A 14,266-nucleotide genomic window follows, 5' to 3' on the forward strand; every position below is an offset into this window, starting at 1 on the left:
GATTTCATTAGCTATAACTGTGTATTAGTAACTTGAACTCTACAACTTTTTAAGAGCTGAGAACAATTAAAAAGGTCTAATTAAGCAAATTAATTTGGGGAGTGTAGGTTTGCTGATCTTGGCTGGGGATCCCACAAGGGAGTGTTGCAGTTCTTCCTAACCGTTTTGTGAAATACTGAACACTCCCTATAAAGTGCTTCCTTTCAAGATAACGTGCAGAACGAAGTAACTGGTTGCTGCTGGTTGTAAAATAATAATAATAAATAAATAAGAATGATTTATACCTCTTAAAGCATGCCTTCGGATTTCTTATTTGCTGACAGAGAAAACACAACCTTAAACACTAATAAAGTTTATTTAACCAAAAGGTTCAACGATGGAAAGAGAATTGGTCAGTGGAGACGCAGGGATTAATAGTCCCTTTGGGGACCAGCTCATGTATGTTTTACTGTCCTGCTATAATCCTTATGAAACAGGAATACACTGCTGTAATAACTACTGTACTGGGTGAAGTTTTTGTTGTGGTTTGCCAAACGTTTCTATTTTGTGTACACAGAAAAGAAAAAATTCAACTTTATTCCTATTTGGAAATTTTTCTCAGACAACCAGCCGAAGTTACTGTGCGACTGCTCGCTTCAGTTACCTCAATATCTGTAACTTTATATCCTTGCAACTTGAGTAATGAGCAATGTTTGGATAGGAAATTCTCTGTGATTTCAACATCATTTAAATGTCATTTTCAAAAACCTAGAACCTATTTTTTTCCCCCTTATGTCAAATCACAGTCCCTTATTACTTCGTTTTGTCATTTTCATTTCTTTGTGTCTGTTTTAGATTAAGGAAGTCTGTTACAGTGCAATACAAATTAAAGGCGCACACTGCTAACCAATGCTTTACAATCCATGACCTCTATTAATATTATTTGGGGTACATTTGCTGTAGGTCTCATGGTCTGACTGCAGTTAGTCCATTCCAGTGAGATTGAGCTACAAAACATTAAGGTATTGGGTACCAGGAAGCAGCTGCAACTTTTCAACTACAGTGTTGTCTTTCACAAATCACCAAACTGGAAATGGAAGTATAAAATCCAAGCAACAAACCAAGAGGGACCAGGACTACTACTGCAAGAGCTAATAAGAGGAACTTAAGTGGATTTGTAAACCTTATGTAGCACTCCTTTAAGAGAGACTTCACATTGAGATCTGGTTTAGAGGGTTCTATCTGGTACATTTACAAAAGAAATACATTTTTTCAGCTGAGTCTGCACTATGAAGCGGGTTCAGAAACCAGGCAAAGGAATTGAAACGTGTCATCTCTCCAACCACAATGGGAGTCATTCCTTCACTACAGCCGTTTAGAAAGGGACATGAGTCACACGTGAAATCCATGCTAGTAGAGTTGTGTTTGCTCTTGCGTCTGTATCAGTTAAACTCGTCTAGAATGCAATGTCTTCTCCTAGGCAGACTGCATCAGTCACATAGTTACAGGCCTCCGCAATCTAATGAAGTGTTTACACTCAAGTATTTTCTGTGTTGCTAGGATACCATTAATATAAAACCTCTCGGCACATCCAGTTTGCGATCATCTCTTTGTAGCGGCTTGTTGTTCTGATATAAAGGGTGCCTTTGTGTGTTCGCTTACAGAGCAGGGGGGGGGGGGGGATTCACCACCACACAGCGAATGCGTATAGAATGATCCTATTCACAACTTTTTGGTTTGTGTTACGATACGAGTTTGTTAAAGTAATGTTCTAGAATAATATTTTTTATATAATTGGTAAACAGCTTTGACAGGCATTCAAGCAGCAGTGTCTCTCTTACAGGGTATTTAATGAAATCACAAACTGATCTTGGTTTATGTAAAGCTACAGTATTACATTGCTATCATGTTGTGAGCCAAACAGTCCTAACGTTAAAAAAATCATAATAATAATTAAAAAGCCATTGTTGTTTTCCAGCAAAGGGTAAGCAATCCTTTCAATGAGACAACATTGTGGGGTCAATTTAGTTACACATGTTTCATTTCAATATTCTAGTCTAATCACAATGCAAAGTGTTTCTAGTCATGACTCGCTGTACGGTAGATTTACATATCATATCATATGCAGTATACCTGGGCAGCAACTGTCAGATCCATTTCTTTTAAATTCTTTACCAGGAAAACAAAACCCAGCAATGAGATAGACATCATCTCCTGGGGTAATGAACTGCACAGGTCAAGACAGCAAAGTTCACAATCAATCAATCCATTTTCTAAATCAACAATAAAAAGGTAACCTTCATATTTTCACAAAGTCATGCTTCCTACAATAGGTTGTTATAAGGCGATGGGTTCCAGAAAGCAACTGAAACTTTTCATCAAGACATTAACGTAATGAAATCCAAGAGACCCGGTTTTAGTTGTGAATGTTTTACTCCACCCTTATAGACCACGCAGAAAGTTTTCTTCTGCTGTATATTGGTGAGTTCTGTCTTCTTTTATACGGCAGTCCTCAGGATACAATGCATTGAAGATCAGGTAGCGTACAAAAATGTGAACGATTCTTCCTCTGTTCTTGCCTGATTATCTCAATACAAGCAGAAAGAGGCTGGGGCACTCAAATGAAAAAGTAAGTCATAGCATTGTCTACACACAAGCAAACAGGATAGGTGGTTTCAACCAATAACCATGCAGCTAAAACATTTTTGTTTAAATCTCATTGGTTGACTGTTATCCAATCCCCATGCAGTTTTGCTTTCTCCTGTCCTCAGCTGCAACTGCTGAGCCACACACAGCAGGCAAACAAACAGCAACATTTATTTCACAGAAACACCAAAACCATTCACTGCAGTCGTGTTTTGTGATCTACATTTCATCATATTAACAAATCTGATTTTTGTTCATCTTCAATGTGTTTTGTTACTTAATTCCCTGGAGGTCAGTCGTTCTTGATGAAACTTCCTACAGCAGTTAGAATCAAACTTCTCCTCCACCATTTCTGTCATGAAGGATTCCCTCTTCTTTGGTCTGTGTAAATGCTTAATTTATTTTGTTTCATTCTCCAGCCCCACAAATAATCCAATGATTTCTTTACACTGGTTTTACATGTTTATTCATCTATTTCTACATTTTAAAAAACAACATTTAAACACAGGAATGATTGAGAAGAGGTGCCAGGTGAGCAACACGGTTCCAGTTTTGAGTTTGGTAAGACTTGACAGGTGGTTGGCGGGAGGCATGTGTCCTTGACAGGAACACTTTGATACTGGTTTGCTTTGACACAGTTAGTTGATCCAGGAGAGCATTAGCTCTATATTGTCAGACACTAAAATGAAACTTGTTCTTGTTCTTTACTTTTAGATCAGGGCGTTTATGGTGGTAAATAGGTGCTGGAGTTGGAGTTGTTCCACAATGAAATCTCAGTTTGAAAATCTCACAGCAGCTTTTTAATTGTCGTCTTCTGATGACAGTCCTTGAATTTCATCTTCGTCTCCACCAATCGCCATCCAGAATGCCTTGGCGACCTGTGGAAGGGAACACAGTGATCTTACTGACACACAGATGATGTTTACACTCATGGTTTAGCAATATGAGGAGGAGGCTGTGTGGTCCAGTGGTTAAAGAAAAATGCTTATAACCAGGAGGTCCCCGGTTCAAATCCAGGCTCACTCACTGACTCATTGTGTGACCCTGATCAAGTCACTTAACCTCTTTCGGGTGAGAAGTAGTTGTAAGTGACTCTAGCTGATGCATAGTTCACACACCCTAGTCTCTGTAAGTCGCCTTGGATAAAGGTGTCTGCTAAACAAACAAATAATATAAAGAGATTCTGATTTCTTTGTTTATTGATGACACACAAGGTCTGTAAACCACAGCGAGGTGTGGAATTGTAATATTAATATGTTTTCTCTGGAATGAGGTATAGTAAAAAGAAACATGCTTATCAATGAAATACAATATATAAAAGGCTTTCTCACAGTCATACAATGATGATGAATAAACTGCTATACAGATGCAGGCTCCTACCTTTTCAGCATGCAGCTTTCTTTGATCATGAGGTAGTGTTACTGCCTTATCTATGAAAAACAAAAAGTGTTGTAAAACTGCACCATGTGACTCAGTCTTCCTGCACTGTGAATACTGTAACTTTAAAGATATTAACCACCAATATAATACACACGTGAGCAGAACACTTATTGCATTGCAGATTTCTTTTAAATGTCTGTGCATTTAAATATAAATGGGGAAACATAAACAGCTTACCTTTCATTTCTTTTAACTTAGAAAACAATCTTTCAAAGTTCTCCACGTCTGCATCCCCTGTGGTTAGACTGGCCAGTTCCTGGATATCCATATCCAGCATGGGATCTGAGAGATGAGCAAGGGTCATTTCAATTCCTCCTTGTCCTGTGCAACTCTGCAGTATTCACAGGAACTGTTTATAGGGATGTACAGTATTTTGTTCACCAACTTAATAACCTTAACAGTCTAATTACCTGAAACTATTTTAATGTATTTCGGCAATGTTAACGGGGTCTGCCCCACCTCACTTAGATTTTTATAGTGGATTACAAACATTTCAAAGTGCTTGGGCTAGACTGGAAGAAAATACAAATTACACCCGCAGGACCCAAAGAAGTAATGTACAGTCGTGTGTTAATAATAACAAACCATGGATGTAACATTGGACAAGCATGTTCATATATCCCCAGATATATCTGGAAACATCAAAAACTCCTAATTGATGGGTTAATGAAATAACATGGTGCTTCCGTACCTACAAGCGTGTCGATCTGAGTGTCAGGGTCTGGAGCAGCATTTCTCCTGCTGTCCTCTGAACTAGTTTCAGAGCCACCATCTGCAGACCTGTGTGACTGCAAGACACAGCACATGGATGAGCATGGACTGCTGTGCTTTAACAGACTGCAGTATTCAGAGCTGACTCATTAATAATGGCCTTACATTTAATAGGCTTTTTTATCTCTCAATGTGGTTCTCAATGTGGTCTCAAGGTACAGACAAATAGTGCTGTCAGATTGTTATTTATTTATGTATTCATTCATTCATTCATTCATTCATTCATGCAAATGTTTTACCAGGATAAAAACCTATCAAGACGTAATGTCATTTTCTTTCGTGTCTGAATAGTGACTAGCTGCATGTTGATTTTTGGACCGCTGTCCATTGAGGTATATAGGGTCAGTTCCTAATGACTGTATGAATGTATGAGAGGGAATATATCACCAACATGTGGCTCGTGGCTGTGCGCAGCTCCACTGCTTTGACGTGAACCCACCAGGCTGCTCATGAGGCCGAAGCCCTGGTTTCTTTCTGAAAGAGATTCATCAGTGTTGAGAGAGAACACCATTCAGACAACAACCGCTGAAAGCAAAGCAGCCAAACAGCCATTATGAAAACAACAGAGCCAAGTATCCATTCCATTACAATACAGAAACAATTCATTCTGAACAAACAGACTTCACATAATTCCACCCGTATACATTCCGTTCTAAAACTTTGCAGTTCTTTGAATCTCACACTACGTAGTATTCATAACCCTTTCTTGAAGGCTACCTAGCACCAGAACTACAGTACATGTAGAATCGTTCACAGTGAAAGCTGTCATGCAGGAACATGCATTTAAGCATTCATAACATGACCTCTGCATTTGTTACTACAATGGTGCAAAAAATGTCATTATTATTTTTTTAATCTCAAGAATGACAGTCAAGGTATTAATAGCTATGAGTCACAGAGGAGATTTTAAAATTCCAGTAATATACATGTGTTCGGTTTTTAAAGCGATTATGAAGTATTTATGCAGTTATACAAGTTTTATAAAGTGCTCATTTAAGAAAAAAAAAAAAAAACAGCTGCTAAACCATGATAAATTTGCACAGTAATGTTACTATGTTTTAATTCTGTTTATATGCATTCTGTTTTTTTTTTTAAATCCTGATTTACCATACTTATTTGTGAATTGCCATGCTCTGGCCTAGAATAACAATTCAGTTTAACAGTTAGAGATTTGTATTCGATTAAGCACAGGAAGTTGTGATGAGAAGTTTCTGTTCTGTATTTTAATGTTGTCCGCCTAACCCAACTGTCATTTCTGCATTTCTGTTACAGTTCTTGAAAGAAAATCGCTGAGACAAGAACAGGCTCATTTGATCGTTACATGCAAGGTTATAAAGTTCTGCTCGGGACCAGTAAGAGTTATTTCCTGATCCACGCATACTGTACATTGGGCCCCTGCTACCTCTGTGTTTACACCAGGGATGAAAACAGGAAATGAAGCAAGCTGCTCAGAGCACTCTCTCTTCCAAAGGGCTGGCACACTCATTCCTATGTAAGCTTAGACGGCTCCTAGTTTCATTGACAAGGTTTTTACTTTTAGAAGCGTTTACCACCCTTCACTTCAGCAAAAAGCCAGGGCACAAGTGAAGGAAATGCGCTTTACTGTCAGTTCCCCCTGAGTGACAAATGGTGTACCACAGGACTTTTGTGGTTCACAGTTGTGGTACAGTCCACAAACCATTTACAAAAATGGAAAAACAGAAACGATGGGTTCAATCTGAACCATTTCCACCATTGTTTAGATCAGTTGAATAGACCAGTTTTATGCATGAATTCAAAAGGTTTTAGTTTTGTTTGAAACTGTTAAAGTAATTTTTGAGTGACGGAGTCTTAGTCTGAAACATATTTATTTAATGTAATTGACACTTCAGAGAAGACCGACTAGAGACTATTGGAAGTACAGCATGTGCCAAGATTACCACCAGTACGTGCTGTAAATTACTTTCCCAGTGAATATCGCTAAATTGCATAATCTGCATAGCTTGTTAAGGCGAAACAAATCACTTAAAATAATAAATAAATAAAAAAAGCCTGACACCATTGCAGAGGATATTATTGCTATCAACTGAAAAAATGACTCGGTGTAGTACATGTGATGAAACTCTTTTTCTACAGTAAAAGTGTTTTTTTTGTACTGGATGGAAATGGGTACTTGAAACCAAACAGCTATTAAAACAACTTGTACAGAACAGTAAGCTTAGCAGCCGTGCCACGAAGAATAACCACTGAACCTGCGATCTGGTCTTGTTGCTGTCTCAAATGGTGCTTTGCTGTTAAGTAACTGGGAACAGCTGGCATTTCTAAAGAATGCGCTCTCTGGTTGCAGTTAAACAGTTAACTAAATATCCAAAAGAAACCCCTTCGTTTATTATTTCATTTATTCTTTTAACTCATCAAGATGTCTGAAGGAAAGAGTCTCTGTATCAGATGGCTTACTCATTGTTATTTATAAAGGCTACGTCTCACTAGAAATCATTTAACATGTGCCAGGCTGAAGGTGAAATATTACAAACGTTTTAAGGTTCATCGAGTATAGCAAAGTAGAAATAGCAACTACTGACTTTAACACAATAGCAATGGGATTAAATAATACATCTCAGCAGAGTGCTCTTAACCCTGACCCAAAGGCATGCTTTTAAAATAATAGTTGGAGCAGACTTTTTCTTAAGTCATTACATTAGTCAATTCCATCTCATTTTTCTCTGGAATAATAGTTTCAGGGGAACAGATTACAACATACATTTAACATATGGAAACGGTTATTAAAAAAGAAAATAATACTTAAAAGCGAAATCAAAACGACTGATAAATGATCATATATCTTGCCTGTTTCTTTTCTACCCCAAACATTCAGTTTTCTGCCTGCAATACCTGGAATAACTGTTAGCCTGTGAACATACCGTCTTTCATCTCCATGTTGGACCACACGTTTGCGTTCAGGGCTTGAACAATCCTCTTTATCCCTGTGGACTCTGGAAAGTCGTCTGTTGAAATTCAGAAAAGAATGAATCAATACTGCATTCAGAACTAAGCCAACAGGTCAAGGTCCCTAGATAGACCTTTGTGAACCCTTTTATCCTAAATCCTTTCCGTTTCCCGGTATGGTATAGAAGTGGATGGAGTTAAGAGTTGAAAGGTCACACTATCACATGATTTCTCACAACCAGGAAGCAAAGAAAATAGGCAAAACAACACAAGGCCTGCAAGCAAAATATCTGCCAGTTAGACTAAGCAATAGAGAAAAGTGATACAAATTTTATTAGAGCAATAGAACTGGGGACTATTCAGAATGATTATAAACACTAAAACGATGAGGTTAGGACTAGGAAAACAAGCTTCGTTGTTATGAATGAAGTTGTAACTCCAACTATAACTGAAAAGCAGATATTATGTAACACTATTTAAACACACACAGACAGTACACTTCTGTTAGCTGAAATAAAAATGTAATGAAATACCGTCTTCATCGGGGACCTCTTCTGGGTTGAGCTCCACCAGTTCAAAGCCATGTGCGATACACCACTCCTGGGCTGTCTGTCTGTTCACACCTGGGGAAGACAAGCTGCAAGGCTCAGTCCCTTTGAGGAACGCGGAAGTGACGACCTTTTATATCCCGAATCGTTCGTATTAAAATGGCCACGCGCTGTTCAATCGGACCTCAGTGGTGGAAAACTCTATGAATCTGTGACCACGTATGTCTGACCTGTGTCTAGATCTCACCATTCTCTGACACGCGATCACAGACCAGGATCAGCACCTCGGGGGACCAGTCTTCTGCCAGGGGAAGCCATAAAGACACACCGTCCAGGCCAGATTTCTGAAATTACAAAGTGCACAGAGATATTACAAAAGCGTTACCATCGTATTACATAATTACATAATGCTGGGAATGAGAAGCGACTGTTTCAGCAATCAAGCCTCATCTGCATCACTCAGGATCAAAGAACAAAATGTATATATGAATACAAATGCTGAGCATACAAGCAATCTCCTCAACCCAAAGCAGACAGTGTGTGTTACTGTACAGAGGAATGAAGCATTAGGAAGTAAAGAAGGTTTCCTCACTGTATTGCTGTCGAAATACACAATGAAAGCCTGCACGCCCTCAGCGATCTCAGACGTGACGAGGAATCTGTTCGGTACGGCGCACAGGCAGATGTCTGCCGTGTAATATTTGTTGTTTATCGTCCAGGGGTACCATCTGACTTCTCCAGTCTGGGAGGAGGGTCCTAAAAGACCATCACCAGCAATGATTTCTGGTGAACAAAAAAAGCAACATTTTAAACTGCATAAACAAAGGCAAGAAAAAAAAAGGGTCAAACAAATAGAGACGCATCATACTGTGTTGTGCAGAACGCTAGAAGAGAAGGGTTGTCGATGGTTTGAGCTCTGTAGTTTGGACATTAAGAAAGACAATTAAGATTAACTTCATGATGAATGTCAAATTTAAAATGCTTGTTTTCTGGTGGACAGAACTTCGGGTGAAACTGTTTCAGTGTTTCCGTGTTTGGAAATGTTGACAAAATGCAGGAAGATGACTTCAGTGGATCCCTTAATGTTTTTGACAGATTTGACCTCCGAACCAGGTTACTCAGTGCATCCATCGGTGGTGCATCTTGCAAATTTTGTTACCAGAGTTCCCTTAAAAAAATTCTTATTTTAGCACTGAGCAGTAAAAGTTTGGAAAGTATTGCTAAACCACATTTGTCATGTTTTCAAACCCGTCTCTCCAACAATGATGAAGGCATTAGCTGGAACATTTGTCTACTTGACTTTTACTGTATATAGCAAATGTTTCCCCTTGGAACTGTCATATAATAAATATTCCACTTTAAACATCATTCCTACAGGAAACCCCCGAGACGTAGATCCACCCTGTTTTAATGAAATCGGACACGTTTCTGCCAACAACTCAATGGAAAATGAATCTTCTTCATTTCAGGACAAAAAAAGTGTTACACTAACAGAAATGAGAACATGTGGATTTGTATCACAGCCATGGACATCAGAGAGGAGTGCACAACTTTTGTAATATTGAGACTATTCTTTGTTTTTATCAGACTATGTAATGAAGCATCATAACTCTTAAGCTGCATTTTATTCAACCCTGATTTACAAGCACATAAAACAATACATAAAACAAACCCACTGCCTCCAAACCCCAGCTAAAGATCTCTGCAATCATGAAGCTGTGTTTTTGAAAGCATGCATTCTATTTCTGACTCTGGTTTTGGGGAGGTTGCGTTGACACACAAACAGAGAACCTCCTGCTGACGCATATTCACTTCACATTTACACCGACTTCAAAGACCACAGCGAAGTAAAAGGGCTCTGGTTCAGAGGCAGAGAGGAAAGAGGGAGCGCCGAGTGTCACAGAGACCAGTGATGATGTCACCCTCCCTGCCTTTGTCAGCCGCTATGGTTTGGCTGTGTGACATTACTGGGGGATGCGGTATTTCTTTAAAACCCATTATCAAAAGAATGATCTGGAGGGAAAACAAACAACAGCAACCATTCTGAGTCATTTAGAAGGTAACAGTAGAGGATACGTTTATCTTTCAATATACGGTAACAGGACTCAAGCAACTGTATAAACTAGCATTACGTTGTCAATTGAATGAACAATTAACATCTGATACATGTAGATCACTGCTAGTTTTTTTTTTTTTTGGTCCGTTTATAAATTTGTATTAAGTGACAGGTCACTGTGGGGCCAACCTTTTCAGGTTGTCTTCGTTGTAAAGTCATGGACAACCCTTTTTTTTGTTTCACAACCAGACACTGAAATCTGGTTATTAGTAAGAATTAACTCAGGTGTTCAAAACTAAAGGTACTGCCAAGTCCACAAGGGTACCTGCGACAGGGTGTATATTTTGCAGTTACTCTTACTGGTTAATTAGACACTGTGATTAAGCACACAATGTAAAAAAGCAAAACCCTCCTTGAAATCGTTTTTTTTGCCAGCAAATTCATCTCGTTAAGAGTGAATAATTACATCCCTCCGTCCTGTTTTTTTTTTAATAAACTCTGGAAAGGTCAGCAGCTTGAAATCCACAGGGTTCAAACGGTTGAGCTGACGCATTCACTTAGAGCGAATGCAGTACATAATAAAGTGTAGGAGGGCTGCAGTCTTCATCCTTGGTTTGCTTTCATCCCTGCCTAGAAATAACGCATTCCTGAAATTGAGAACAGAACACTATGTAACTTCAAATAAATTGGTTCTCGATTAAAATATATTTACTGTGCAAAGTGACCCTATAACCCCAATTGATATTGTACATAGAGATTTTAGAAACAGTTCATTGACCCCTTTAATATCACCGCTTTGATGTGGAACTTGAAACATGATACTATGCACTGCATTGACACAGTGCACAGGAATGGAATTTCTTTAGAACATCCTACTGTAATCTTTTAACAGAGATGCTGAGCTGTTCTGTGTTCTACATTCCACTGCAATGCTTTATATTACACTTCAATACTGTACAGTAACTTACGCACATGTAAACCTTCCCCATGTTAATCTTTTGGGTCGTGACTTATGACTGATGCTAACCGGAGTGTGGTTATAACCAGAATGATATGACCAGGAACTTGTTCCCATGTACTCCCATTATAATCTGGCTGTGACATTTCAATGGGGTGATAGGAAATGCAGCTACATTAATAGTTGCTCAGCATCAGGCACAAACAGTATTTTTTTTTTAATTCTACAGCATTATGGAAACTGATGCACTTATTAATACAGTTCTGTGACTGAAAAGCAGATAACTATCCTATCCTGCCTTTGACTTTCCTGCCTCTTAAATTATTTCTTGATTCAAGCAACTGATGATTTCAAGACCTTGACAGCCACCTGGTGGAACTGTGGTATAATTAAAGCAGGCAAACACTGTGACAAAATCTGAAAGAATTTCATGTAAAGGGCAGCAGTGTGGAGTAGTGGTGCTCTGGACTCTTGACCGTAGGGTCGTGGGTTCAATCCCAGGAGGGGGACACTGCTGCTGTACCCTTGAGCAAGGAACTTTACCTAGATTGCTCCAGTAAAAACCCAACTGTATAAATGGGTAATTGTATGTAAAAATAATGTGATATCTTGTAACAATTGTAGGTCGCCCTGGATAAGGGTGTCTGCTAAGAAATAAATAATAATAATAATAATAATAATAATAATAATAATAATAATAATAATAATAATAATAATAGGAGTACGCGTTCAGAACAAATGAAAGGTTATTTCAAGTCATTCAAGAATGGAAAAACGACTCCTATTGCAGAGCAGTTTTGCCCATTCCAGATTTTACTACGAGCTTGATTAGCCACATTGTAGAAGTAACAAGCTCAGGTGTGTCTTATTAAATGCATAGAAAAACCAGAAATAGATCAACTGCAATGCAACGGGAGTCCTATTTCCATCCCTGATATGAAATATTTTCCAATCTGCCTCTAGCCCTGAACTGTGTATATCTTACTGAAACAGTAAGATCACTGTTTAATGAAAAATCAGAATATTACACGTGAACACGCATCAATAACACCTAAACCGAATCAATGTAACAGATGATCAATACAACAAAACTAGTCATTTTACTCTCTATAGTCGCATATGAGTCTTTTAGGGGAGGGGATAGACCAAGGAATGGACCACCATCGTATTAAAAGAACTACACCCTTATGCATTTCCCTATTCCGTTATACTCAGATAATCTGCCCAGTCCCTGACCACATTCCGGCGCCTCCTTAAGACTCACCTCTTCAAAGAGCACCTGTAGAACTCCTCTGTTTGTATCCTGGGACACTATCACCCTTCATGTAAATGTGCTTTATTTTGCTCTTATCAGCCCCTATTTTACTGCATTTAATCCTGTACTTCAGAATACTGTAATCTGCCAAGTTTTTAACCTGTAGTACTTTGTATTTACTCACATCCTGATGTAACTATCACTATTTAATCATATCCTGATGTAACTATCACTATTACCTGCTGTATTATTGAATTGTGGTTTGTCAAACTTGTACTTTACTTGAACAAAAGTTATTGTATTTCTTGCTCTTATTGTATTACTTGTATTGTAACGCTTGAAATGTTTTTGCTTACGATTGTAAGTCGCCCTGGATAAGGGCGTCTGCTAAGAAATAAATAATAATAATAATAATAATAATAATCTGAACACACACTGAATGTACTCAATTGGGGCGATCCCACCTTCCCTTGATTGACTAAACTTAATGGCATTTGTCCTGCTGTTTTAAATGCATAATGATAGTGAACATACCAACAAAATAAAGAGATTATAAAAAAATCTTAATGATCCAGTCGGTGTTGGTACATTTTACCAGCGATGACAAGGCCTCGTTTCCTATATTACTTCATATGCTACGTCGGCATGGATTCAATTCTACATGAACAGAAAAAGGAAGTATTTTCTTTAACAGAACATTGACTTATTAATATTACATCAAATAAATAACTGTATTGAGGAACTGCAAGCCTGGTCCGGGGAAGCGAGCACAGTGACTGTGTATTGTATTGTAGTGGTCTCTGCAGCAGGTAGGGGGGCCCGTGTAAACAGAACATTAAACACGTCTTGTTTATCTGACACGTTCCTCAGAGAGCTCGGTACTCACGCTTAACGAGTTCCTCCTCCACAAATCCCGGATCGCAGCTCGTAATAAGCGCGCAAGGTGCTGAAGCCATTTCTTCCTGTCAGATTGATATTCCGTCCACACACACACAGCTGATTCCCTAAAACAGAACCACTCCACTCTGACCCGGCGGGGAAGCAGAGCGTCACTTCCGACAACAACTGAAGACTAACCCATTCCCAGCCACAGGGAGGGGGAGTTATCTTACATAACAACAGCGTTACCAAGAGTAAGTTAGTTGAATATTAGGCGGTTTGTACGGAATATATTTGTTTATAGATTGACAATAACCAACGATCTAAATAAACACCTTTAAATCTCAAACCAATGCACATAAGTTATACGCAAAAAATAAAAATCAATGTTTGTTATTTTTAAATGACGTAAATGTCGACTCTAACCGTGCAGATTGATTTATATGTTTTAAATCTGGACATTTAAAATTATTAAATACTGCGTGACCCCGGTAAGTAAAAAATGGAAGATTCGGCGTGTGGTTGCTATAGGGATGGTCACGTGTGCTTTGTTGCTGTGGAGACCTTCGTGTGTGTCTTATTGCAAAGTGACAACATGGCTCTCAGGACCATTGACAGACAGGGCATGAATAGTTAACATTATGGATTGTATTTAACACAGAAATGCGGACTGCAAGAATGGCTGATATAATAAGGAAAAAGGACGATTTAGGGAACATAATAATCAAGGTAAAAGCTAAAGAAAATGATTGTTGTTTTTACTATTAATAAAATCGGTGCTTTATAACTTTTCACTGACACTTTATTTG

At 38.5% G+C, this 14,266-nt stretch overlaps 2 protein-coding genes across 3 annotated transcripts in view; one reads left to right on the forward strand and one right to left on the reverse strand.

The window, feature by feature from the left end:
* Positions 1-1,743: 1,743 nt before the first annotated feature.
* Positions 1,744-13,622, reverse strand: LOC117429886 (alpha- and gamma-adaptin-binding protein p34-like). 2 transcript variants are annotated; one of them, XM_058999056.1, is made up of 10 exons: positions 13,465-13,621; positions 8,902-9,092; positions 8,557-8,653; positions 8,295-8,384; positions 7,737-7,820; positions 5,228-5,310; positions 4,757-4,853; positions 4,243-4,347; positions 4,006-4,055; positions 1,744-3,503 (listed from the first exon to the last, which is right to left on the reverse strand). In XM_058999056.1, exons 1-10 carry the CDS (start codon positions 13,532-13,534, stop codon positions 3,426-3,428), a joined length of 945 nt encoding a protein of 314 aa, XP_058855039.1. In that variant the 5' UTR covers positions 13,535-13,621; the 3' UTR covers positions 1,744-3,425. The 2 variants fall into 2 exon arrangements, with proteins under 2 accessions (XP_058855039.1, XP_033905705.1); XM_034049814.3 differs by lacking the exons at positions 4,757-4,853; positions 5,228-5,310 and having other exon boundaries at positions 13,465-13,622.
* A 370-nt stretch (positions 13,623-13,992) lies between these two features.
* LOC117429337 (IQ domain-containing protein H-like) overlaps positions 13,993-14,266 on the forward strand; it is a 31,960-nt gene continuing 31,686 nt past the window's right edge. The window contains 1 exon segment of the mRNA XM_034048713.3: positions 13,993-14,186. Coding sequence (XP_033904604.3) covers positions 14,121-14,186 — 66 coding nt within the window. The 5' untranslated portion in view covers positions 13,993-14,120.

This window comes from Acipenser ruthenus, chromosome 24, assembly GCF_902713425.1.
Source record: "Acipenser ruthenus chromosome 24, fAciRut3.2 maternal haplotype, whole genome shotgun sequence".
Taxonomy (NCBI): Eukaryota; Metazoa; Chordata; class Actinopteri; order Acipenseriformes; family Acipenseridae; genus Acipenser; species Acipenser ruthenus.